We start from the raw sequence: 27,370 nt of genomic DNA, 5'->3' as shown, positions 1-27,370 counted from the left end.
TTTCTGGTAGAATTTTTTTTATTATTATAAGTAGAAAAAATTATATGGCATTATCAAATCATTTATAGACATTTAAAAAAAAATCAATTGTTTGTATAAATAGCTCAAAAAGAGTCAAAATATTTTGAAAAATAGTACTATATCACTATGTATAAATATATATCAAATGTCTATTAATATTAAATTTTTAAATTACTAATAAAAAAATTAATATTGTCAAAAACTGGATTTAATTTCAAATTTCAAAATTCAATTATTGAGTTAGTTAAATTTGAATTCAATGATTTATCATTGTATCGAAAAACAATTCTGATCGCAGGTGGTCTGGCAGCATACATCATCATTAAATATATTTTATGACATATATGATATACAGATTTAATAAAAATGTATATGAGATATAATAAAAGATATATTAAATTTTCAAGAATTTTGAACCAACGAATGATTTTTTATCGACAGTTATAAAAATCCAATATTTTAAATGCCTATAAATAGTTTAAGATATTAAACTGATACTAAATCTTCAAATCTTAGATATTTAAAGCTAATTTTTTATTAATTTATAGCAACAAAATAATTTTCAAATTTTATTGATTATGACAAATTATACCAAAATACTAACTTTAAACGCTTATAAAAATATATTCCAATTAATGTGTATTTTCAATATTTAAAGATTAAATAAATTATGATTTAAGCTCAAAAGGATATATTATATTATTGTAATGTATTGTTTTATCATCAAGAATATATAACACTAATATATTAGTAATATTTGATTTTCATGAAGTAGGTCTATGATCATCGGACTGTGAGTCTAATACTCTAGTCATTGGCGACTATTATATGGTGTATTATGTGTTGCTTCATCACGATTTTGAAGACGGATTCTCCACAGTCCAAGTGGGAAAACAACATAAAAGCCAAAAGGGCTAATATCGGGAATAGGTAACTACTAAATGATAATAATAATAATGTACATGTTTACACTTTCCAGTAGACGTACAAAACTGTTATTGACATTATCCCACACGTACGGTCGTACTTTTATTATTTATCCGTTATCGCAATGAATTTCGACTGCAGAGAATTCATTAGAACATTAAGAACGTTTGCGTCAAAGTTTCGTTTAGCGTAGTATTAAATTATTAGGTACATATAGATGTATACTTTTAGTCGAGTTCCTGAGTGTTTAAGTTATTTTCAGTGGTGGTCTAAGACAGATTGGATTATCGGTTACATGACTGGTCTCTGTAATGGAGAAATCAAGGTGTTAAGTCTAGATTTTTGGATTCTCATTTTCAATTTCATATCAACTATTTGTTTTTTTTTTATTTATCGTAAAATAAAATTTAACATCAGCTACAAACATTGGCGCAACCAGGTTTAAAATATTAGGGGGGGGGGTACAGGCCCACAAAAAAATACTTAATTTAATTTACTTACTTTCATGATTTCAAAAACATTAGGAGGATCGTCTGGATTATTTTCATATCAATAGTAACAACTGTAAAAATACGGATAATTTATTTATTAAAAATACTAAATAAGATTTTTTTTATCCATTTTTAATCACCAAAATAAAACTAATGTTGGACGGTGACCGCCACAATGCCGCTGATCGATATGCCTGCATAATATTTATTAGATAAAAATATTTTCATTAAATTATATGTATATTGCAAAATAAACTTTAATATTTTATATTTATACAATTTACTTTTGAATAATTCTGTTATAATAATTCTCTACATCATATTGCATAGGATGTATCTCACATTCTCACTATTTTATACTTAAATCATTATTTAACCTTAAAAATCAAAACAATTTGGGGAAGGGGGGCTAAGCCTCCTAAGTCACCCCTAGTTGTACCAATGGTTACAAAGGCCATTAGTTACAAAATAATATTATTACATTTTGAATGTTGATAAATTAAACAATTAAGTTACAACGAATTTTTTTTTAAATATAATTAAATAATTTTGTTTGCTTAAGAAAATTAATTATATCTAAGTTGTGTTCGTGATTGGGTCTAAGTGTTTCAGTTATTGTATTGAAGACCCAACCAGTATTTTTAATTTTATAATATTGAGTACTTGAGACTAAATATACAATTATTTATAGTTTGTTTGTAATTACGGTAAATTATTATAGAACAACATAAAATTTATAATATTAATTTTGATTTGACATGTAACTGGCATTTACTAGTTTAGTTTTTTTAAAAAAATTTTCTTATTTTTTTTTTCAAATTGCATCCATATATACTGTATTTGTTTTATAACAATTGGTGATATTTAATAATATAGGTTTTTTGAAAGGTTTAATATAACATTATATATATATATTAAGTACTTTGTAAGAAAATAGGTACTTTAAAAGTTTAAATTGGGTTATTTTGAATATTTATTTATAATACAATAGGATTCATATAAGGATTCTATTTATGTTAATAATTTTTTTTAGAACATCTATAAATTCCAAAATTACTCTCTTTATTACATATGTACCTTATTGACTAAACTTAAGAAATTACCAAAAATCGTTTTAATTAATCAATTCTTGTTAATATAATGTAGGTATTTGAAATGTAAACATATTTGTAGGACAAACATTTTCAATTACAAACACGTTGTAATTTATTAACTAAAAAAAATCACAATTGTGTAAAAATTATAAATATTATAGGTACATATATTTTTAAATAATGATGGTAAATACTTTAATAGTTATTTATCATAATTTGAGTAAAAACTAACAACAATAATTATATTTATAAGTTATATATAGTTTTTAAGTTACCAATTACAAATGTTTTGGATATGCAATGAGGTAATTAAAAAAGTGGTAATTAGTTAATGCAACAATTGACGCTCATTCAATTTCCAAATTATTTCTAGTTTCTAAGCAACAAATGGATTTTTTTCAATATTCAATAAATTATATATTTTTTGATACAAATGTACTATACTTAAATTGGTAATTAAGCAATATTATTTGACACAATGTCAAACAACCTTTTACGATATTTTGAACTATAGCACATTGAAATGCAATAATTGACACCTTCAAATTTGATATAGCTGTGATAGATAATACTGTAATAGGGTAATACTATAATAATATAATTATTATACATACAATATACAATATACATGCATGTTTTTTGGGAGCTATAGTTTACCGTTGACCAAATTTCAATGTGCTAATAATATCATTTTTTTAACTGTTAATATTGTACATTATAATTTCTATTTTCAAGTTGAAACGGTTAATTTATAGTTACATATTTACATGGACTTCATATGCGTACTCGTGGATAAACCTAAAATTAAACTATTTTTATTTTCAGTTCAAAAAAATACAAAATGGAGTTCAAACAGTTCAAAGAATTTTCAACAGACATGATCGATTACGTGGGAAATTATTTAGAAAACATTAGAGATCGGTAAGCAATAGAACAATAAATATGTATTTGAATTTTCTCCTGTACAATTTAATTTAATTGATAAGAAATGAAAATTATTAAAATTATTACATATATATTTATATTAATATTAATAATATTGTTATTAATTTTAAGAGTATATTCTATTTAACCTTTTAAAATATAAAGATTTTAAATACGTAGTTTATGTGACATAGATATGATTCTATTAGAATTATAAATTAATTTAAGTAATACTAATTTACTATATAGTTATTATTAACAATAATGTTATGTATAATCAGTAGCTAACTAAATAAAATAAAAATTAAGGACATAAAAAATCATAGGTCAATATTTTAAATAAAAAAATACAATTTACTCTAGATTTAGGTACCTATAGGTTTATTTAATGACTTACGAATGACTCAATATAATATTTTCATTGCATTTTTTACACTATAATAATTAATAAGTCATTGTATGATAAATAATTATCAATCACTAAAAATCCAAACTCCCACACACTCCGTCAAATTTATATGCGTCGCTAAAGTTGTCTTTTCAAAATTAGAGTTCATTATATGCGAGGGAGAAATATCGTTTTCAGTATTAGAACGTGTAAAAAATTGGCAAAAGTCAACTCTTATGAAAAAAAAAAATTTATTTTCCTTATAGTTGTTGTCAATAGAACATGAATTATTACAAAAATTAAATATTGATGAAATAATAGATATGTTCGTTAAAAAAAATTGTAGAAAAGGGAATTTTTAATATTTTATAAAATGTAATTTAAATTTTTTTTTCATATGTATTATAACATTGTTATTAAATACGTAGGCATTATTAATACTACAAAAATAAAAATAATTTTATTGAATGATTGTAAATATAATATTTATTTCTTATGCATAGCCAAATAATTTATGACATATTTTCTCCATAGAGTGGAGAAAGTGTCTAGAGCCCCCAAATGACATAATCCCAGCTTGCATTAATTACTATACGGTTCATAAATTATTTTACTAATAAACCTATTCGTGTTGACTGTTATGGTAGTTTTCATTGCAGCATGTTATTCGTAATGTTAAAAATACGTAAGTAGGTATTATAGTTTATCATCTCGCAGACTTAACCAAGCTGCTAGAGTAGTTGGTATTTACACTCCCTTCTCTCCTCTTTAAAGTAGAGTAGCTACAATAAAACATTCCTTGGCGAATTATTTTTTTTCCTTTCTTTGTAAAAAATTTGAAATTATTAACAATATATTGTTCACCGGGGACCGAGCTGGGTCTCGGAGGAATCCACTACAGCAGATCCGCAGAAAGAGAGAGAGTGAGAGCAAAGAGAATAATTATTGTTGATATACGCATTATATTCATATTGTATATCTATTATACCTATAGGTGAGTACTCTGATGGAAAGGGGAGTGAAAAAAATCCACCGTCTTTACTGATACTGAAGTCTGTGCAGGCGGCCGTCGCACGCGAATCGATATTGGCCGATTACCGTCGCGGATGATGGTGATAGACCGAGAGAGAAAGGGTCGACGGAGACTGCACAGGCAGTTAATAATCGCAGTAAAAGGCTCTCCGGCCGGTAAAAGACGCGTATATTTCATACACACACACACACACACACATAGAAGGCCATTCGGCGACATATATATTAGTATTATTATTATTATACATTTATACGAATAAGACCCACATTACGCGCTCGCCTCTCCCTACCACGGCGGCGCAGACACACGGCCGCCACCCCGTCCACGGTCAAATCGTCAAATCGTGTCGGTCGCGCCCGAGTGGAGTGCACACGGCGGCGCGCGTATTATTACAATATATATGCAGTTACGCACTTGTAGCTTTAAGCCCGCTGCCGATCCCGACGCTCACTTCTGTACAAGTCGCTTACCCGCAATCACGGTCCGTCGCAGCAGTATTTCGCCCGGAGTTCCCATCACGAGTAAATAAGTAAATATAATAATAATAATAATAATAATAATAATAATATATATTATATATTAAATAGTGCCTACATCGCGTCCGCCGTTATATTGTATTGTTTTATTTTCGATCGTTAACTATTTTTTTTTCCAACGCCCATTCCCGCTTTATAATATATGTATATTTAAAATAAGGATGTACATTTTTTCGCGCATTTTAAGATTAGGTACGAGACTACGATTTGCAATTATTTGCGTCATCGCGATTGTTGATAAATATAATTTTTCATTTAATTCGGCATTTTTTTGAAAATATAATTTGCAAAAGTATAGGTTTGAAATAGAAATTGAAAATAACCGTAGTTTTTGTAAATTTGCATTTCTGAATTTATATTTTATAATGGATTTTTTTTTAGCTTGTATAGATAATTACAGAATTAAAAGTCCATAAGCATGTTTAAACATAGCTCACTATTTATCTGAAAAAAATACAGCAGTATTATGCTACATTATTAAATCAAAGTAAAAATACTATTTTGGTAGTTAAATTTAATCATAATAATTACAGTTTTAATATTCTGAATTTGCAACGGTTAAATAATAACCGCGAATAAACACTGACACAAATTGTACATATGTAAATATGAGATTGAAATCACTTTTGAGTTTACTCTTTTTTTATCAAAATATTTTTTTTTTATTGATCTATCATGCACGATTTACATTTTCTATATTTTATCATTACGATTATTTCATTTTCATTACGATTATGAATTACGAATAAGTACAAAATAGCATTTGGATCAATTAAAATTGACCTTTCACGTAATTTTAATTGTTATCCACTATATGCCACATGTATAATTTTATCAATATAAATTATAACACAAAATAGTTTTAAATTTAAATTGTGTGCAAAATTTGTGCTTACTAAATAAATATTTACATACTTAGTATAAAAGTGAAAATATCTTGGTTTTTACCTAATAGACTGCTCACTAATGTGTTTATTAATGAGTTTTTATAACTGACATAATATAACAATACTTAATTGGTTCTAATAATTATATGTCTTATAGGCAAACGTAGAAGAACAAAAAAAGTGTTATATTATCTCAATCGTTATAATATCATGTTTTATGTTAATCAATAAATATATATATACCTACCTAAATATCTAATTGATAATCGGTTAGAGAAAAAATTATAATGTTGTTAAAAGCTTCGCATGTCTTATATATCGTTAAATATATATTGGCATAATACATGCTGCTGTAATATTAAATAAAAATTGTTTATCAATTTTGGTCATGCATGATACTGATCATTTTATATTAAGTGGGCGTCGGCATGTCGTTGAAAAATTAATTTTAATACCTGCATACAAGATACATACAACCTTAAGATATCGGGTCTTGTATTTAAAATATTTTGGGTTATTTGGGGGACATTTTAAATATGATGACCTTTAATTTAATTAACGAGAATATCACACAAACTGTGTTTCTATGGAATTAATTTTCAGTTCATTACAGTCGAAGAAGCATGTTATTAGATCAATGTTTATATAATAATAGGTTAACGTAGGTGATTATTACACTTTACTTATTTTGAGTCTAGAAAATAGTTCTTAGAAAACATTAGCTATAATTATAATTATTATTATGTATCCACGTTAATGATTATAATTAATAATAAATTCAAATATCAATAAACTACAATTTTAAATATATTTAATTTTTTTTTGCTGTCGTTTAGAAAATTATTTTTAATGCAACAAAAAGCATAAACATATTATAATCGATATGGACGTAACTATGATTTAGAATTTAAAATTTGTAGCTACAACCTTTCAGGGACTAGAGTCCTGGTAAACTAAAGTTCAAAATAAACCAAAGGTTATTAGAAATAATTTTTAAAAACAAAAAGTAAACAATAAAATAATATATATTTATTATTCTATATTGTATGCACATTTAATATTTTATAATTGTATACGTCTGTATTTAGAAACGATTATTTTTAAAATGTCATTATCAATGATAATTATTAATTTATCATTAATCTTATTCTCTTTCTATGTGTTTGGTGTAGCTAAAACACTGAATCATTTTTGTGACACGGTTGACCTTATATGTACGTTTTATTACAAGAAAAAAAACAAATCATGGTTTACATTTTCGTGCATCGTTACTTTGTTTCTGCGCCAACTGGATTAACTAATAACCAAATATATTCAAAATATTATTATTATATACATACCTAATTGTTTATTAATATAATTATTAATTATTATACACAATGAACGCATCAAAACATTTTTTTAAATGCCTCGAATGGGTATAAAAACGCATATTGGGGGCTACCCCGCTGCCGCAGTTACAGCGATATATACACATATAATATTACTTACCTACCTATTCATAATGTTTAAATATGGACAATATGTCATATAGAGTCAAGAGTTTTTGAAATGTGTCATAAACAAATAAAATCGAATTGAAATCATAATCAATGTAAATATTTTTATCAAAAACCAATTATTTTATGTGCAGCGCACTAAAAATATTACTGATACAATATTTTTATGTTAATATGTCATTCTTTGAACTTAGTATAAAAGATATATTTATAAAATAGTTCATGTTTAAAATGTATCGTAAAAGACTTAAAAGTATAATTATAATGCAATACTAATTAATAATTACAATGCAATAAATTAAAATTATATTTGGAAATAAATCATGTTTTGTAAGCATAAGAAAAATATAATTTTTTTCTGTGTAATAAATTTGGTTATGAAATTCGATAACATCGTGATGTAGATAGGAATACGAATTATGAATAATATAGTTTAAAGTTAGTGAGGTAGCCAAATTACGAAATAAATTTCCTTGTAAAACGATGGAAAAAAAATGTCCTTAACCCGTTTATAGGAAGGTATTCTATACTTACTTCATCGAGTAGAGTACTATTGAGTTGTTTAGAGATAACAGTATTGAACCCATTTAGTGAAAGGACATAAGCACACATTATTTTTTAACGGATGAAAATTCCACACATTCCACCCTATAGTAAATTATTATTAGAACATATTTTTTTGGTTTCTTAAGCCGGCCCTCTTGTATTTTTCCAGTGTTTCATACATATAACAATGTTATCCAGGAAAATGATCCTCATGTAGTCATATGCATACCTAAATTGTTTGAACTATAAAATTATTATAAATATATCAAGGTTGTTTACAGATATCATTCGTCGATATTAAATTACTATACTTATACTTACTGTCGTATAAATACACTGTCTCGGATTGTTTTATTACAATAAAGTATTTGTAAAAATACTTTCAATATCAATTAAATGTGGGTAACAGTCAAAGAAACGATGTGATTTGAAAATAAATTAAATCTGTCTTACTATATATTTTGCTCATTGACTAGACTTTTGAATATTGTATAATTGTTAAATTAATTACGAATTTAGTTTACTATTTTGATATAATGCAATCAATTATAAATAAGTATTATAATCGTCCGTACGTAAAAAACTGGTTGTACCACCTATAGATACCAATTTAAATCGACTTCAATAGATACCTAAAATTACCTAATATTAATTTTATTAGCACTTATTTATTTATTTATTTATTTATTTACGGAGAAAAAAAAACTCCATTTACAAAAAGTATGTACAAATATAACAGTTACAATATAGTTTCATACAGAAAAGAAAGCTTTTACAGTATGTGAGAATCAATTTAATTATTATACCGTTTAATGTTAATAAGACACCCCTTATATACATTATACATAATATTATAAAAATTCATGCATGCAATTATATATATATATTACTCGATGTAAAACATTTTATTATTATCAAAAGATATTATTGTACTGCGGAACCACTTTAAGTGTTAAATAATCAAATTATAAATCAATAGTTACAGTGTTGTACTTAGATTAAATAAATATTTACGCTGAACAGCTTTTATAAATTATATATGTTTAATTTTCAATTAAATGTCATATCATCAAAAAATGTATCATTATTGTTTATACTTATGGGCCCTGACACGGAGACTGTTTACTTCCGGGGTACAGGTGAAAGGGTCCTACAAATTAGGTATGATTTAGGCATAAAAAATAATGATTTGATCAAGCGATTGTATTTTTGATTGTGATAACTCTTGGTGCATACACGACCTCACTTGCCCACTAAATGTAGTTCAAGGCATTCGGAACTGGTTTTACGATCTACTTTGGTTTATTTTATTTACTAATAATATAAATTATCTGTAGTTCAAATATTTCGATATTCGTAATAATCAGTTGGTTTTTATGAAAAAATAATAGGCAGTTGAAAATTCATAAACCATAAGTTATAAATATTCATTGGATTTAGCCGATTTAGGTAGGTATACACTCCAATTAATAATGCAATTATAATTCATTTTATATCTAATTTTTACAAACATGTTTTTATTAAATTATATTTTTTTTTTTTTATCATATTTAAATGCGTATATTTATTATTTGTAATGTTGTATAATTATTGTAATTATTGTCATTTAACAGAAGACTATAGAGGAATTTAAATATTTTTTTAACTCTTCCATCGATAAAAATAGTATTATTAACATATACGCTATGCAAACTATTGCGTATGTCTAAAAGACTCAGTAATACATTACCAAAATAATAAATATTTAGAAAAATATTTACGTAATATAAAAAAAATGTATATATAAATTGTATACATAAATATAAATAATATATATAATAAGTATATTAATATACATTAAACCAAAAAAGTAAATTAATAATTTCAATCATGGTTTAATTGTTTTATAGAACATTTAATATCTTCTTTGAGATTAAATCAATTAATAAATCTATTCGGATTACAAAAAAAAAATTGAAATATAATTTACTTACTATACTTTTATTTATAATATAATATTTAATATCATTTTATATATAATTTTAAAATTAATTATTGATATTGTAATAATTTTTAATTTCTTATTCGTCTAATACATACATTATGTATTACATTGAAAAGAAATATAACAATATACATATTATCACTTATTAGTTATTAGTAGACATTAAAATTGAACGTATCAAGTATATAATAGTTAATAGCTATAATTTATATTGGCTCCTAATATATATATATATATATATATATATATATATTTGTGTATTATATGTGCACTGACACACTGACATTGTACGTAGCTCAATCATCAATTGATCACAATTCACTAGCACAATATATTATATAACATTTGAACATGTTTGTATAAATCCTATGATGTTATAAAAGCCATATTATGTTTTTTAGTATTAATAAATTATAATACAGTGTCTCAGATGAGATTATTAAATTGTATTAATTCTATACGAGAGTGACAAGCATGAAGTAATATAGTATTACGCCGTGCCTTCAATTAATTCGAAAACAAAGATAATTGTTTCCATTAATATTATCAACAGTTCGAATTTATGCGTGTAATAGTAGTAATTATTGCATTATATTGTTATTGTTATTTCGCCAAAATCGTTTGATTCATATTTGTTTTATTTATATAAGAAATACTCGAATATATATGTATAACCTTTTGTAAAAATAAATAAATTATTATAATAGGAATATATATATATAAATTGCATATAAACTTTAAACTCTATAGTTTTATTTAATTTCAACAAACACGTTGTAACTTATTAATTAAAAAAAAATCACAAAGGTGCAAAAATTATTAATATTATACATATATTTTTAAATAATGATGGTAAATATTTTAATAGTTATTTATCATAATTTGAGTAAAAACTAACAACAATAATTATATTTATAAGTTATATATAGTTTTTAAGTTACCAATTACAAATGTTTTGGATATGCAATGAGGTAATTAAAAAAGTGGTAATTAGTTAATGCAACAATTGACGCTCATTCAATTTCCAAATTATTTCTAGTTTCTAAGCAACAAATGGATTTTTTTCAATATTCAATAAATTATATATTTTTTGATACAAATGTACTATACTTAAATTGGTAATTAAGCAATATTATTTGACACAATGTCAAACAACCTTTTACGATATTTTGAACTATAGCACATTGAAATGCAATAATTGACACCTTCAAATTTGATATAGCTGTGATAGATAATACTGTAATAGGGTAATACTATAATAATATAATTATTATACATACAATATACAATATACATGCATGTTTTTTGGGAGCTATAGTTTACCGTTGACCAAATTTCAATGTGCTAATAATATCATTTTTTTAACTGTTAATATTGTACATTATAATTTCTATTTTCAAGTTGAAACGGTTAATTTATAGTTACATATTTACATGGACTTCATATGCGTACTCGTGGATAAACCTAAAATTAAACTATTTTTATTTTCAGTTCAAAAAAATACAAAATGGAGTTCAAACAGTTCAAAGAATTTTCAACAGACATGATCGATTACGTGGGAAATTATTTAGAAAACATTAGAGATCGGTAAGCAATAGAACAATAAATATTTATTACTTAGTTGCTCAAGTTACATATTTAGTGTAATAAATATTTATTTGAATTTTCTCCTGCTGTGCAATATGTGACATAGGTTTATTAAATTAATACTAATTTAGTATAGTAATTATTAACAATAATGTTATGTATAATCAATAGCTAAGTAAATAAAAAAAATATTATGGACATAAAGAATATTATAATATTATAGGTCAATATTTTAAATAAAAAAATACAATTTACACTAGATTTGGGTACCTAGGTATATTTAACGACTTACGAATTAAGCAATATTTTAATGTTCATTTTATCTGCTGCTTAAGTATATTAACATAATATTATATTATTGTAATGTTGGTGTAAATATTTAGTTTTCTATTATTATTAGATATTTTTTTTTTGGAAACTTACATAATATTAAAATACTAAATGGACTTCGCGGATTTTATAAAAAATTTGTTGCGTTAAAATATTTTTAAACGACAATGTTAGTGTTATACTATACATTTAAACCAGTAAATGATTACCAACGAAATACGTAATTTATATACTTGTAGAATACGTCATGTGCATAGAATGAGGGAATTTGATGACTAATACTAGTCGACATAATACTACGATATTATTTTTTGGAATTAATTAACATTACAGGAAAGTATTGTCATCGGTAAAACCTGGTTACTTAAGACCACTTTTACCAACTGAGGCGCCTAATGATCCCGAAAACTGGAAAGATGTGATGTCGGACGTCGAAAAACTGATTATGCCAGGGGTAAACACTAGAAATTTATCAATAATACGTATTATTACAATATTTAATTTTATTAAATAAATTGTTTGTCCGTTTCCTATAGGTTACTCATTGGCATTCTCCAAGATTTCACGCTTATTTCCCCACTGCAAACAGCTACCCGGCCATCGTTGCTGACATACTGAGTGATTCAATTGCTTGCATAGGATTTTCATGGGTAAAATCATTAATTCAACTTTGACAATTCACCAAAATTATTAACAATTTTTGTGAAAAATTAAACTAATTATTTTTACTAAACATTATTAAATTGATTCCGATTAACTATATTGTTAATATTATTTATATACATATATATATATGCCTACAATTCTAGTCTTCAAGATGTGTATTTATTAATATCAATTTTTTTTTTTTTTATTTATTTACTGGTTTTGACTTAAATCTAAATGGTTATATCACGTATATGTACGTGATCATATACTTATAGGTATGTAATAATTAATAAATATGAACTAAAAATATATCTACAATAGTCAATTTTACTTAAACTACTTACCGTTATTTTTATTTTTAAATCTTATATAATAAATTATTAGTTTTTGGTTATTATCAACCGCATTTAATTCGTTCACATTGTATTTTAGTTAAATTGTTTGGCCTTAAGTCTTTATTATACCGTGACACAATTAATTGTTATTCAATAATTAATTAAAGCTATTGTGGATTATAACTGTTTTTTTTTTACTTAATCAGATTTAACAAAAATGATGAATGTTAAACATAATACTTATTACCAGTGTTGGATCAATGCATAATACATTCAAATATTCGCAATAAATTTATCATGAATGTAAATGCAAATTGAATGCAGTTTTATGTTCAAACTGTTACTTTTAAAATAATAAACGACAGTATATGTTAATACGACATCGATAAAATTATTATTATTATTATTAAGATTTCTAATATGACTTATCGCTGTAATAGTTATTTTTTTATCATCTTCGTAAACACTCATATAAATAAAAAAAATTTAAATATAATTTTAATGAATTTTTTTTTAATGAAACGCGAGTAAATTCTTGCTTTCTGTGAATCTATTTATTTTTAAAAAAAAATATGACTTTTTATTAGGTGGTTAAATTAATTCATATTATTATGTGCTTTAGATATCAAGCCCAGCGTGTACTGAATTGGAAGTGGTCATGATGGATTGGTTGGCTAAAATGATAGGCTTACCAGAAATTTTCTTAGCCTCTGCTGGCCTGGGAGGAGGTGGAGTAATTCAGGTGCATATAATGTGATACTATTAATAATTCAAATATTTTTAAAAATCTAAAATATCTATCGAAAATGCGTCACAGTAAACCAATGTATGCTTATTAAAATATAATAGAATAGGTATGGAAAAATTGGAAAACCAAATAAATGTTTAAAGTTTATTTCACTTTTTATATAAACAAAATGATCGATAATCATAGTGACATTGAAATATAAGCTTAGGTATTTAAAAACGGGTTATTTTCTTTAAGTGAAATGTAAAAATACAAAGCTACATACCTTAAGCCAGAAACCTTTTATTTATTATAATATTATAGATTTCCCTAGTAACTTTTTACGATAAAAAATAACTTATTTATTAGCTTTTGGTAAAATCCTAAATAAAATAATTTGATATTTCATGACTATATATTCCATAATTTCTAAACATTTTTATTTGTATCAACAATATTAATTATTGCATTACGCATAATATTTTATCTAAATACATGCCCAAAAATAAATGATGTAAAATGTTCAGGTTTGTATTTGTCGAACCTTGGAAATTACACTGTGGAATTTAAACATTTAACAAATTTCAAAATATATGCTATTCTAAAAACCTGTTTAGTTGGAATCTTAACGCTACAACTGAATTCTATCGTAAAAATACAATAATTTTTTTTTATTGACGTAATGACGATCATTACTTATTCAGGTACCGGTTGATTAAAAATTAAAATTCATACCCAATATGACAATATGTTAGGTACAACGAGAGTATAGATGATTGTCGATCTTTTAAAACTAAATAAACATGTAAGCAAGCAAATTATTTTATTTTCAAATTTTCTTTTTTGATTTCTTTATGATTATTTTAATAATACAGACATACAGTAGGGTATTTCCTGCAATGATGATCTCGTAATCTATCACCAATTATAATAAATAGTCATACTTAGGTAAAATGCTATTTAAATTATAATATTATAGATAATTTTGCTTATAATAAAATATTCTTAAATGCATTTGAATATTTTTAAAATATATGAGTTAATTTAATATAAAAATTAACTCTGAGTAAATTTTTATTGGATTTTAATCAAATCCAATAACATTGCAATAGTGCAATGTAGGTATATATTTCATATATATTGGTGTATATTTTTATGGCCATTGCCCATTCCTAATCAAGTGATGATTGTAATTTTTTATCAGTTCAATATTTAAAATTGTTGTTTCATAAGTTAAAGGTTTAATTGATTTTTCTAGGTACCTACCTATTTCTATTATGAAGTTTGAACCACTATATTAAGGTATCTAATAGAAAAGAAATTTCGGGAATAGGACTAATAGGAGGTCAACCTCCAACGCGCCAGACTATAATAATTATACATAATCGAAAAACAAAAATTATTTAACCTAGCCGTTATTACTAACAGTAATAGAAATAAATTATAAAACATAATATAAATTATTTTTCTAATTAATTTATTTCATTTACTGGAGTTGGAGTAATATAAAATAAAAACCTTATTATAATTTGTTCAATACATAAGGTATTATCTACGAGTGTTTTGTTCGTAAATCTATCTGCACTTTGCAGCACTGCGTATGGTTCGACGTATATTTTCGTGCAATTTATTATTATTATTTTGGTAAACGTCCTAATTTTAAACCAGGCACTAATACAGTCCCACAGCCAAATAATAATATAATTTATGACGAATATAGGGCACGGCCAGCGAAGCCACTTTGGTAGCGTTGCTGGGCGCCAAGGCGCGGATACTGCAGATCATGAAACAGTCGGATCCGACGCTCGTAGACGTGGACGTCGTGCCCAAGCTGGTCGCGTACTCGTCCGAACTGTCCCATTCGTCCGTGGAGCGCGCTGGCCTGCTGGGCGGCGTGTTGCTCCGCGCCCTGGACACGGACGGTGAGCATAAACTTCGCGGCGACACGTTGCGTGACGCCATCGCCAAGGACCGCGCGGACGGTCTGATCCCGTTCTTCGTGGTGGCGACTCTGGGCACTACCAGCTGCTGTTCGTTTGATCGCCTGGACGAGATCGCCGAGGTGGGCAATGCCGAGAACATTTGGGTGCACGTGGACGCCGCGTACGCTGGTAATTCTAATAATAACACCTAGAGACGTGAGCCAAGTACATTCTCGGGCGTCAAGCGTTTGGGCGAGTTTTTAAAAATTGCAATGTGTTTAGGCGATCATTTTTCCTTTTGACGGCAGTTCTAACACACTGAACAGCTAAATTATGATCAGTATTTGGTTCGTGATCATAATGTACTTATATTATTATTTGAAAAAGACAATAGTTTTTTTTCGATGGTGTATAGAATTCACTAAATCACACTCTCAGTACATTTTCTGTTAGTACACCGAAAACGAAAAGACCCGTTTTTCAAGTGGTAAGATTCACTAAAAATATAATTTTAAATTGAAATAGGTTCATCGTTTATTTCGTTTTGTATTAAAATATATATTCAATATTCAAATACACGCGTGTGATGAATTATTAAAATTTTAGAATATATTATATATTTAATACATATAATATATGATATAAATTATAAATTATAATCATAAGCTAATATCGGCCTAAACAATGTCAGGAGTAGGTTATAGCTTGAAAAAATTACACAAAACAAATGATTTAAGAATGTTCCCAATTTATCAACTTTATGTAAATTTACTGAAAACATCTATCCATCGTAGTCGTTTTTGGCTTTTGCCTATGCATTACAGAGAGGTAATCCGGCGGTTATTGATTTTCTCAACCTATGAATCCATTCTCAGAAGAGAACATCTCATTGGACTATTACTGGTAATATCTCTGAGTATTATTTTAGCCGCTATATTTTTGGAATTTCCCTACAAGATGCAGACCACCTGTTTCCAACTCCCAAGTGTTACACGAAGTTATTAAACTTTTACTGTCAATATGCACATACCTAGTTTAAAAAAAATAAAATAAAACAACTCGTGCGCGAATCAATAAGTCAAAAATAACTATGGATTATAAAAGTTATACATATTAATATAAGCAAATAATTATTTATTGTCTTTAATATTGCAGGATCTTCATTTGTTTGTCCGGAATATCGTCATTATATGAAAGGAATAGAATTAGTCGATTCATTCAATTTCAATCCTCATAAGTGGCTGCAAGTTACTTTTGATTGTTCAGCAATGGTAATTAAAAAATTATAATTAAAAAAAATTGCTGTATCCAAGACTTATGAATAGGATATTATTATTAAAAATTGTTTTATTCTATTTAGGCTATAATAGTAATAAAACTAATATAAATTGTCTACATTTGTTTTAATACAATAGTGAATATGAGGTAGGTATCTACTACCTACTCAATTATTATATAACTACACATGAATGATGTCATTTCTATTTTATCTGTTACAAAAAATTGTAATGTCGTAGAACATAGTATAATATTATATTTTATTGTAGGTAATTTATAAATTACTTACAATTATTATTTAATAATTATTATTATTTGTATGTAGTGGCTAAGAAATCCAAATTACGTGATAAATGCTTTCAACGTAGATCCACTTTACTTGAAACACGAACTTGAAGGACAAATGCCAGATTATAGAGTAAGTAATAAGCTCCAACAAATTAGAGTTGTTTGTAATATTAAGAATTACATTAATTTATAATATTATAATTTTTTAAATTTTGATTAGCACTGGCAAATACCGTTGGGCCGCCGTTTTCGTTCGTTAAAAATGTGGTTCGTGTTCCGTCTAATTGGTGTCGCAAACCTCCAAAAGTCCATCAGAAAAGATATAAATCTTGCACTTGAATTTGCCAAACGATTGGAAAATGACCCTAACTATGAACTTTTCAATGAAGTCACTATGGGATTGGTGTGCTTCAGAATTAAGGTTAGGACCTAAGACATATAAATTAAAATAATATATTATAATGAATATATGACTGAATAAAATGACGATAATAACATTTTTATAAATTTAATATTAGATCCTATACTTTGGATAATACATTATTATAATTTTACGAATGTTGACTATTGTAAATTTATAACTAAAATGTATAAATAGGTATTTAGTAGGAACATTGTATAATAATACAGAAATACCATTATTGTGTTATGTAAAATTAATTAATACATTTTAATATTTTATTTGTTGATACTTGAGACCAATAGACCATCTATATAATATAATTTTTTTTAAATATTTTCTATAATGCATCTCAGGCAAATATTCGGCTAGTTAGTTTTATAAAAACTTCATAATGTCATTTTTTCAGTGCATATAATAATTATGTTTAAATAAAATTAATAATTTACACAAATAATTGTGCAGGGATCCAACGAAATCAACGAAGCGTTATTAAAAGAGATAAACGAACGAGGCAAAGTGTATATGGTCCCATCAAAAGTCAAAGGAACCTTTTTTTTGCGTATGGCTATTTGCTCGAGATACACACAGATTGAAGATATTGACGTGACATGGAACGAAGTTAACGAAGCCGGTAAAACCGTTTTGAGTAAACAATAGAATTCGTCTATTAAAAATTAAGATTAAAGTTAACAGCTAAAATGAATTCTGTTCCATATTAAACATTGAACACGAATGATTATTAAAAATAGTACCGAAAAATATAAAATAAATATCATTAACACTAATAATACAAAATTAAATAATTTTACTCTTACTAAGGAAAACAGGATTTTATCGCAATAGATACTTCATTAACAAAATATTTTAATCAATATTGTTATTATACTATTTTTAAGGTCATACTATGACCTATTACGCATGTATCTTATTTTTCCTTAAAATGTAAAAACACATAACTATTATTGTGTTAGAAAATACAAATTTAAATTAGGTACCTATTATTTATTTATTATAAACAATATTAGATATTGGTAAATATTATATTATCTCAAAAATATACTGTAAACTTTTTAGATTAATCTATCCGTTTTACTTTTTAAGCAATTTCATACACTAAGATTGTTAAATTTATATTATTATTTATTTATTTTAGAGTTATACGTCAGATCAAAAATATACTATTGTTACTAATTATTATTATTATACCACATTTATAAATTTAGAACGGAAATAGCTTAAAAAGCATCCGTACTTAGGCCATATAAATTATAATATGACAGTACAAAATACTTGTATTGCTTATATACCTATGTTAAGCGCGTTTGTAAACACTATAAGTGTTATAACTTATGATAACTAGCTAATGTTAATGCTTTATACTGTAATTGAATTATATTTTAAGTTTAATAATTGCAATATATATAAATATTAGGTATCCATTAGATTAAATAATATAGCAGGTATATGTCATATGTATATGCCTATAGTTAAAAATAATCAATTATGTTATAATACACATACACATATACATATATATATATAAATGTATATTTAAATAATTAATTATTTACGAACATTTTTGTAGTACCTTATAAGGTATCGTTAAAATATTACGAAATTTAATTTATCATTATAATTATATTTAAAGAGCGAAAAAAATGCACCTACTTCATTTACTTGGTTAAAAATCGATAATAATTAAAGAACCTATTAATATTAAGTTTAGGAGAAAAGCTATACATTATTGGCAATTTAAGTCTAAAGAAAGGTACCAACAACAAATATTAGGTACATAAAAATAAATTATCTCCAATGACCGTAAAAAATTAGCTCATTCCTATAACAGTGAATTTAAAATACATTTTAAATTGATTTTTGTATGCAAGTAAGGTTTAACAAACAGATAAAATTAGTCATCCTATCAAATGATACACTTTCTCTAGATACGTAAACGTAAAATCGAATATAACTATATAGGTAGGTACAAACAATTTTTTATACGTCAATAGATCTGGAAAAAAAGTCGTTACTCATACAATGTACCTAATAAAAACCCTAATATTGAAGTATCTTCGTACCACCGATCTATATTAGAAAAGCCAGGTAGCCAAATGGGTTTCACTTGTCAAGTATTGGTCGATTTGGCAAATTTGCATATGTTGTGCATTATTGCAAACTGTGCACGCCAGTATGCCACTTTCAAATAATACATTAATTAATTAATTCTAAGACCACGACATTAATACATTATACATAAAGCACCGGTCGTACAGACGACGGGAGATTAGTAGACCGAATGTACGCCTCCCGACGTCAAACACACCAGTGCAGTGTTCATTATCGATGACCAGCATAAGTACTTATATCAAGATGTTGAATTGTTGACCGACTTGTTATACTTACGTGGAAAGCTCATGTATTATGCAACGAATATTTACCGAAGGCCCAAGATAATTTTGTTGGTTGTTGGTGCCTATATAAATATAACTAGGTATTAACTTTAAGTCCACAAAGAATAATAACAAAATGCAGCATGGCGCATTTTACATACAAAAACATAGGTACTTGGATGAGTGGCGAGAACATTTGCATTAAATTTCTAAACATTAACTATCAAATTTTAAGTTTTTTTAAGTTTATATACTGCAAAATCCTTATTTTGTAAGTTTTTGTGATAATAATATATGCATACATGTATTATTTTTAATATTTTGACCCAGTGAATAATATTGTTTTAGTTATTTAGTAAAGAAAAAAAGACTTAAATAAATCATTTGATATTTTTTCTCTGCAAGGAAGATCTGCAAAAAATATATTTTTGGAACAAAATAACAATAATCTTTAAATTATTTTTTGCCGATTATGTATATATAAATAAGTAGTGACCATGGCTACTAGTTTACTATGAAAACATTAATAAAGCCTTACGAAAATCGGCCTCGTGAAAGTCGTTCTGGAAAAAAGTTGTATCTAACTCAAAAATATATTTATGTTAATAATTGAAAATTGTTTACTGAAAGTTTATAGATAAAAGATAAATATAGGTATTATAGTACTTGGTAAAAATTTCAAGTATCTATGGTCATTCGTGTTTTAATTACAACAAAATATAAAAAAAAATCATTAAAAAAATTAATTTACCTTCCAGGTAGAATTTTCTGTAAATAAGTTGAACAACTTATAATTAACCTTGTATTAATTTTTCAAAGTAATTGGACCAAGCAAAAAATATATTGTTGACATTTAAAAATAATAAACAATTAAAAAAGCTGTAAAAAACTCAAAACATTTTTAAAATTATATTATGACAGAATAAACACTTAGTGAAAATTTCAAGATTATACTCAATTTACAAAGTGTAAACTTAAATTGTTAAATAAAAATATGCAATTTTATCAGTTTAAATAATATAATGTCCCAGGTATCCAGGTATATAAGTATTATATATTTATATATCTGAATTATTTTTCCATAAATAACAGTAACACATTTACTCAAATAAGAATATATGCAAGAAATTCAAATGATAATTTAATTCTAATTAAATTGTAAGTACTCTTAATACTCTTACACATACATCATGTGATGCTCAACTAGAACGAGTATTACCTGAACGTAACGACTAACTTATACTTTATTTCTAACACATTTTGTTTTAAGAAATAAAAAAAATTAGCTTATTAAAACTAGTATATTATAGCAAAATTAAATAAGTATATAAATGACTTATACCTGACCGTATCAACAAAAAAATGTTGTAGACAGGTCTCACAGTTATAATTACAATAATAGAAAATTTAAATAAATAAGTATTTATTTCTCACAATTAATGAAATATTACAAGATATTCAAAGAAACCAGATATTTCCTAATCCCTAAATAATTATGAGGTACATAAATATTTTTTTTTGGTCTTGTCCGCACTTTTTAATTTTATAAAACTGCACACTTTGGTCTGTAATGAAATGTAAAAACCTACAAATTTGGACCAAATCCAAGACAATTTGAAAAATAATTTTCAAAGTTCATTTAAACTAATCTTATTATTATTATAACGTTTAAATTATACTTTAAGTTATTAAAAATTAAAATAAAAAATATTTTAAAATATAAACATATATATATTTATTTTGTACAAAGCATGCATATATGATTATCATATATATATTTTAAATTATAATCTTGATACTTAAAAATAATTCAATGAAAATCTCTAGTCTAATAGTAATATAATATAAAAGTTAGAAAGTTATAAAATAATGCAAAAAATTGTTCTTACTTTCTAAACTTTTGTATAATAAATGAGTAGTTTTTTTATATAGTCTTGTATAAGTTCATGAACAAATATAGGACAAATTAAAAATAATTTCATTATTAGACTAATACATTACATTAAATAACACACACACAAAAACATAATATTATCTTAGCACAAAATAAAATTTGTTTTTAATTAGTTTCTTACCCATTAAATTGAACTCAAAACTTAACCATAACAAAAAGTTTCATAAACTACTATAAAAAAAAAATAATAATAATAATAAATATGAGATTAACATTTATTAGTTTGCATTCTATAGTATTGCAGGATATGGGGGTGGCGTACTTGAAGAAGCCAAAAAATATGGATCAGTAGGTGTCCATTCTTTATTATATCGATTCAACACTGGTGTTAACACGTCTTTACGCAATTTTCGCATGCCATTTATAGTAGCAGTTTTAATAATTTTAGCTAACTCACTATTATATTTAACAGGGTTTTTATCAGTTTCAATTATATCATCGATATCAATATTCAAGTAATTATCGCTACTTTCATCATCATAAACAGAACGTAATGCTATAATAGGAACTGATTCTTTAGTATCAAATTGATAAGTATTTTCCAAATCTGATGAACTTTGTAATTTTTCTTGGAGTTTTTTATTGTTTTCAATAGTTAATATGTATTTAAGTTGTGTAGTTTCAGTGACTACGTCTCCATCAATCAACAAAAATCGAATAAAACTTGTGGTATTCTTAGTAGATGTTTCATCATTGTCTATTTGATAATCTAATAAACAATTGCCATTAGAAGGATTATCACAAAATGCTTCGTTAAGAGCTTCAAGTAATAATTTCATTGAATAATTATCACTGACATCAGATGAAGGTTTATCTTTATGACTATTACTGCTGTCATAATTATAAGATTGAACGGCAGCCTGTTGCACTCGGCGAACATATGTTACTGTAAAACAATAAAAAATTTATAAATACAAATTTTTTAAGTGTTTCAAAACTAATTAATTAAAAATTATGAAGTTAGGTAAATATAAATTAAATTTCAATGAATATTGAAATATTAAAATTATAATATCTAAAATATAAAAATCTTGTGTCACAATGGAAAATGTATGTCGCCAAACTCCTACGAAACGACTTTACAGATTTTCATGAAATTTTGTGCGTATATTCAGTAGGTCTTAGAGAGTGATGTAAACTATTTTTCATACCCCTAGGTATAAAAGGTAAATGCTAAATGTTAACATTGTTAGCATTATAGGCAACAAAACAGCATATTTTGTATGGTCGACGAAGTGCACAGGACAGCTAGTATAATATATACTGTATATGTCTATCTCCCACATAATATAGGAACAACAATACTCCGTATTTCCACTATTACGACTGTCTGGTTCAGTTTAGGGCAAAAGCACCTATTATATATTTTATAAAGAAGAGTATTTTCTGTGAATTGACTGGATAGATTTTTAATATTTACAATTTTGAATAAATTATTAATTGTCATGAGCAGAACTACAGCCAGGGCCAATTGGGGTATGGCCCAGGCTAATTGGCTCCGTATTAATGTATACATTTGCTAAGAACATAATATTATTTTAAATGTAATAAAATAAATTAAGGATAAATGCAAAAAAATTTGAAAAATTAATTGTACATAATAAATAGAATAGTTTAAATGTTTAAAATATATTTAGTATCTGTATTTCACATGTAAGATTTAAGTTTAAATTAAAAGTGATACAATTTTAGATTTATAATATCAATAATTACTTATGTTATACATTTAATATAAAGTATTGTAGGTAAAAGTATTGTATTGTAATAAAAAACATTGGTGCTTCCTATCACCCTCCACCCTTTCCTTTGGGTATGATAGGTGCAAAATGACTCTCATGAGTGGCCCAATCTAATGATAATGTCTAGTTCTGCCTATATTTATGGTTAAAAATAATCGAAATTATTTTAAATAAAAACATGCTTATATTTATAAAAAATGTAAATATTAAAAATCTATCAGGTCAATGCACAGAAAATACTCTTCTTTATAAAATATATAATAGGTGCTATTGTCCTAAATTGAACCAAAGAGTCGTAATCGTGGAATTACGGAGTATCTTTGTACCTATATTATGTGGGAGAAAGACAGAGAAAACGGCCTATTAAAACAATTAGAAAAAGAAATAGATTTTAACTTTTTTTTCGTAGTTATTATTATTGATATTTTTATTAAATGATAAGTTTTATGAAAAATTACAATTAAGTATTCTAAAACTATGAAAATCATTATACAGGATTTTGAGTAAATTGTATTCTTAAAAGGAGGAAAAAGTCTGATGCCTCTCACAAGTTTGTTTGAGCTACTTAATCAATCAAAATTAAGAATTGAACTAAAAATTGTGTACCTTAATTAGTTATATTTTAGAGCCTAAACATGTATAAATATAAATAAAAATAATTATAGTAATACTTATGATTGCATTAATTACTTACCAAAATCTATCATTGTTGTGTCTAAACATTGATCTGTTATAGCATTTAACATAAGTGACATCATGGATCCTTGTGGAGTCGAACGGCATAATTTTGAACTTAAAATTCTTACTACATATTTTTTATTTAAAGTAGCATTGTTATCACTTGGTTTGGTGGTATTTTTATTACTAGTTGGTAGAAATATTCCAGTTACTGAAGCCAATTGTAATATTTTGTTTTCATTGTTATATTCAGTAGCCTCAGTAGTTAATGGTGTTGCTGATACTGTTTGTTCTGATGAAACTATACTAATTATAGCACGCATGCGCACTGTAGCAGAAGAAGTTATTTGATTACGGCGATCATCATAATTATTAATGCCATTTTCCAAATCGACAAAAATCTCGACATTGATATCAGTTGTTACATTATCTAATTCTGCCATGTTTAATTTAGACAGTTTAGTTAGTTGTTTGTATTGAGTATATGCTAGAACTAATTGTGGAGGTGGTTGTAACATTGATGGTGTAGATTTTAATGAAATCTTGAGTTTGTAAAGCTAGATAAACAAAGAAATTATTTTAAAAAAACACATCAGAGACTAAAGCTTAGGGCTTATTCTAAAATGTATTTGGGCATATTTTGCATAACTGAGAAAACTAGATGCACACTTGAAAAAAATGTCATTAATTGCCTTAATTTTACAAATAATGGACAAAAGTAATGTTTTAATAAATAGCTATTATTTTATTTTGTATTATGTAAGTAATAAATATTCTTCCATAGTAAAATAGCCAGGGCTGGAATAAACCCACATGTGTTTTATTCTTCTTACCAACATTTAAAATAGCAAATCTGTGTTCAGTAGAACCTTTTTGAGCAGTTACTTTTAATATAAGAATTAATTGAACAATTATCAAACATAAAGGTAAGAACATTATCTGTTTTTTTGTTGATTTTATGCAATATACTAATTTTTAAGCATGTTATAAGCATTTTTAAATTGTAATGATTTTTTTCTTATCTACTTGCTTAAAATTTAAAATATAACAAAAACCAACGTTTAAACACAGCAATTTTTACCTATAAAAAAGCATGACAATATAAATAAGTTTTTCTTCATTTTACACACATTTAATTTAGTTTATAATATTATAAAACAGTTTATTAATTTTTATTAAATAATAAATATTTTTTATTTATTTATAATTATTTTATGGACCACGAACAAATACACTGTTTAAAATATATAACCACTACTTTTTTTTAACAAAAATATACCTATATTTTGTCCATTCTGCAGATAAAAATATTATTGCGATAAGAAATCTGAAAATATATTTGATTGTTATACATTTAAGAATTGAGAATTGAGATCAATCAACCAACTTTATACATTTTGACTCTCTTAAATTTGATTTAAAAATTGAAGAACATTTAAACATTGATAATATGGTTGACAAAAAGTACATACTTTTTAGTGAAACATATTAGTTGTTGTCTACAAATTGAACATGCGGAAGCGCTCCACTATTTTATTTACACTACAGTCACTTAATTTTTATTTTGTAAAAATGAGAAAAATCCTTAGAATAAGCCCTGTATACACTGTATATTCAATATTCATACCTGGAAATTTGCATAACATTCATATAATTGATCTGCTAACAAACAGTATTGCATTAGAGTTGAACTGTTATTATTCATTTTGTCCCATTTAGTTAAACACTGTATGTAAAATGCATCACTGGCCACATATTGTTGCCAATAACGTTCTTGAATAATTTGATTAGTTTGATACTGACGACGTTGTTGTGTCCTACGTAATGTTCCATCACCGTATCCCAAATTTATGGATGAATTATCCGTTTCCAGTAAAATAACTTCGGGAGCCTTATCTGGACGGCCACACTGTGCTATTATAGACCATCGTACCATAAAATTATGACTGGATACTGGTGAATTTTCTTCATATAAATATGGTAAGGAAAGGACAAACTTGTCGTTGCGAGAAGGTAGTGTATTAGAACTAAGATCATCTGTCGGTAAAGAAGATAAGGTAGAACTTTGAAAATCTGATAAATGCACGCGTTGTTGTAATGGACCTATGAAAAATAATAAAACAAAAATAATTAATGGTAACTACCAATCTAAATCAAATTGTAACTCAACTCACCAACTTTATGCCGTGAAAGAGCGCTTATGGCTTCACGTAGTCGAGGACAAAAGTTTGCTATGGCGAAATCGACCACAGCATCTTCATCTAGCAATAATTGTTGACTTTTATCACCATTCTGATCGTGGTCATTACGTCGGAGGCGATCGTGGATTGTATAGTCAACGACTACCATTATTATACTGGTAAATTCGTAAAAATATGAAAAATTATACTCGGTACCTAACTTAAATGGTTTCAATAACTGAGGAAACTGTTAAACGACTAAAAAGTAAAAACATGAATTATTGAACTGTATTATGAATGTATACCACACGGCACACCATGATATAATAAACTTTATTATATCATGTACCACACGAAAATACAAAATCATGTTTCATTATTATTTTATAATGGTTGTTATCACTAATAAGGGGAATCCATTATCAATAACACGGTCTTAGAAGATCTTCTAAGACCGTGATCAATAATATAAGCTTGCCTTGAAATTGATAAAAATTGTTATCTATAGACTATAGTACTGATTCATATTATAATAAATAAAAAAATTATTTAAATTAAATTAGTAGCACACGAAATTTACG

At 25.9% G+C, this 27,370-nt stretch overlaps 2 protein-coding genes across 4 annotated transcripts; one reads left to right on the top strand and one right to left on the bottom strand.

Moving 5' to 3' along the window:
- Positions 1-3,362: 3,362 nt before the first annotated feature.
- LOC132923952 (aromatic-L-amino-acid decarboxylase) lies at positions 3,363-20,557 on the top strand. 3 transcript variants are annotated; one of them, XM_060987968.1, is made up of 10 exons: positions 5,248-5,399; positions 11,822-11,917; positions 12,581-12,701; positions 12,784-12,897; positions 13,853-13,972; positions 15,678-16,068; positions 17,035-17,150; positions 17,483-17,575; positions 17,666-17,866; positions 18,311-20,557. In XM_060987968.1, exons 2-10 carry the CDS (start codon positions 11,838-11,840, stop codon positions 18,503-18,505), a joined length of 1,431 nt encoding a protein of 476 aa, XP_060843951.1. In that variant the 5' UTR covers positions 5,248-5,399; positions 11,822-11,837; the 3' UTR covers positions 18,506-20,557. The 3 variants fall into 3 exon arrangements, with proteins under 3 accessions (XP_060843950.1, XP_060843951.1, XP_060843949.1); XM_060987966.1 differs by having other exon boundaries at positions 5,252-5,407; XM_060987967.1 differs by lacking the exons at positions 5,248-5,399; positions 11,822-11,917 and adding an exon at positions 3,363-3,454.
- Positions 20,558-21,520: 963 nt separating this feature from the next.
- On the bottom strand, positions 21,521-27,163 carry LOC132926892 (uncharacterized). Its single transcript, XM_060991313.1, has 4 exons — positions 26,784-27,163; positions 26,237-26,712; positions 24,626-25,166; positions 21,521-23,078 (listed from the first exon to the last, which is right to left on the bottom strand). The coding sequence occupies exons 1-4, from the start codon at positions 26,956-26,958 to the stop codon at positions 22,423-22,425; spliced, it is 1,848 nt and encodes a 615-aa protein (XP_060847296.1). The 5' UTR covers positions 26,959-27,163; the 3' UTR covers positions 21,521-22,422.
- Between the last annotated feature and the right edge of the window lie 207 nt (positions 27,164-27,370).

This window comes from Rhopalosiphum padi, chromosome 3 (assembly GCF_020882245.1).
Source record: "Rhopalosiphum padi isolate XX-2018 chromosome 3, ASM2088224v1, whole genome shotgun sequence".
NCBI classification, from domain to species: Eukaryota; Metazoa; Arthropoda; class Insecta; order Hemiptera; family Aphididae; genus Rhopalosiphum; species Rhopalosiphum padi.
This window is presented reverse-complemented; position numbering and strand designations above follow the sequence as displayed.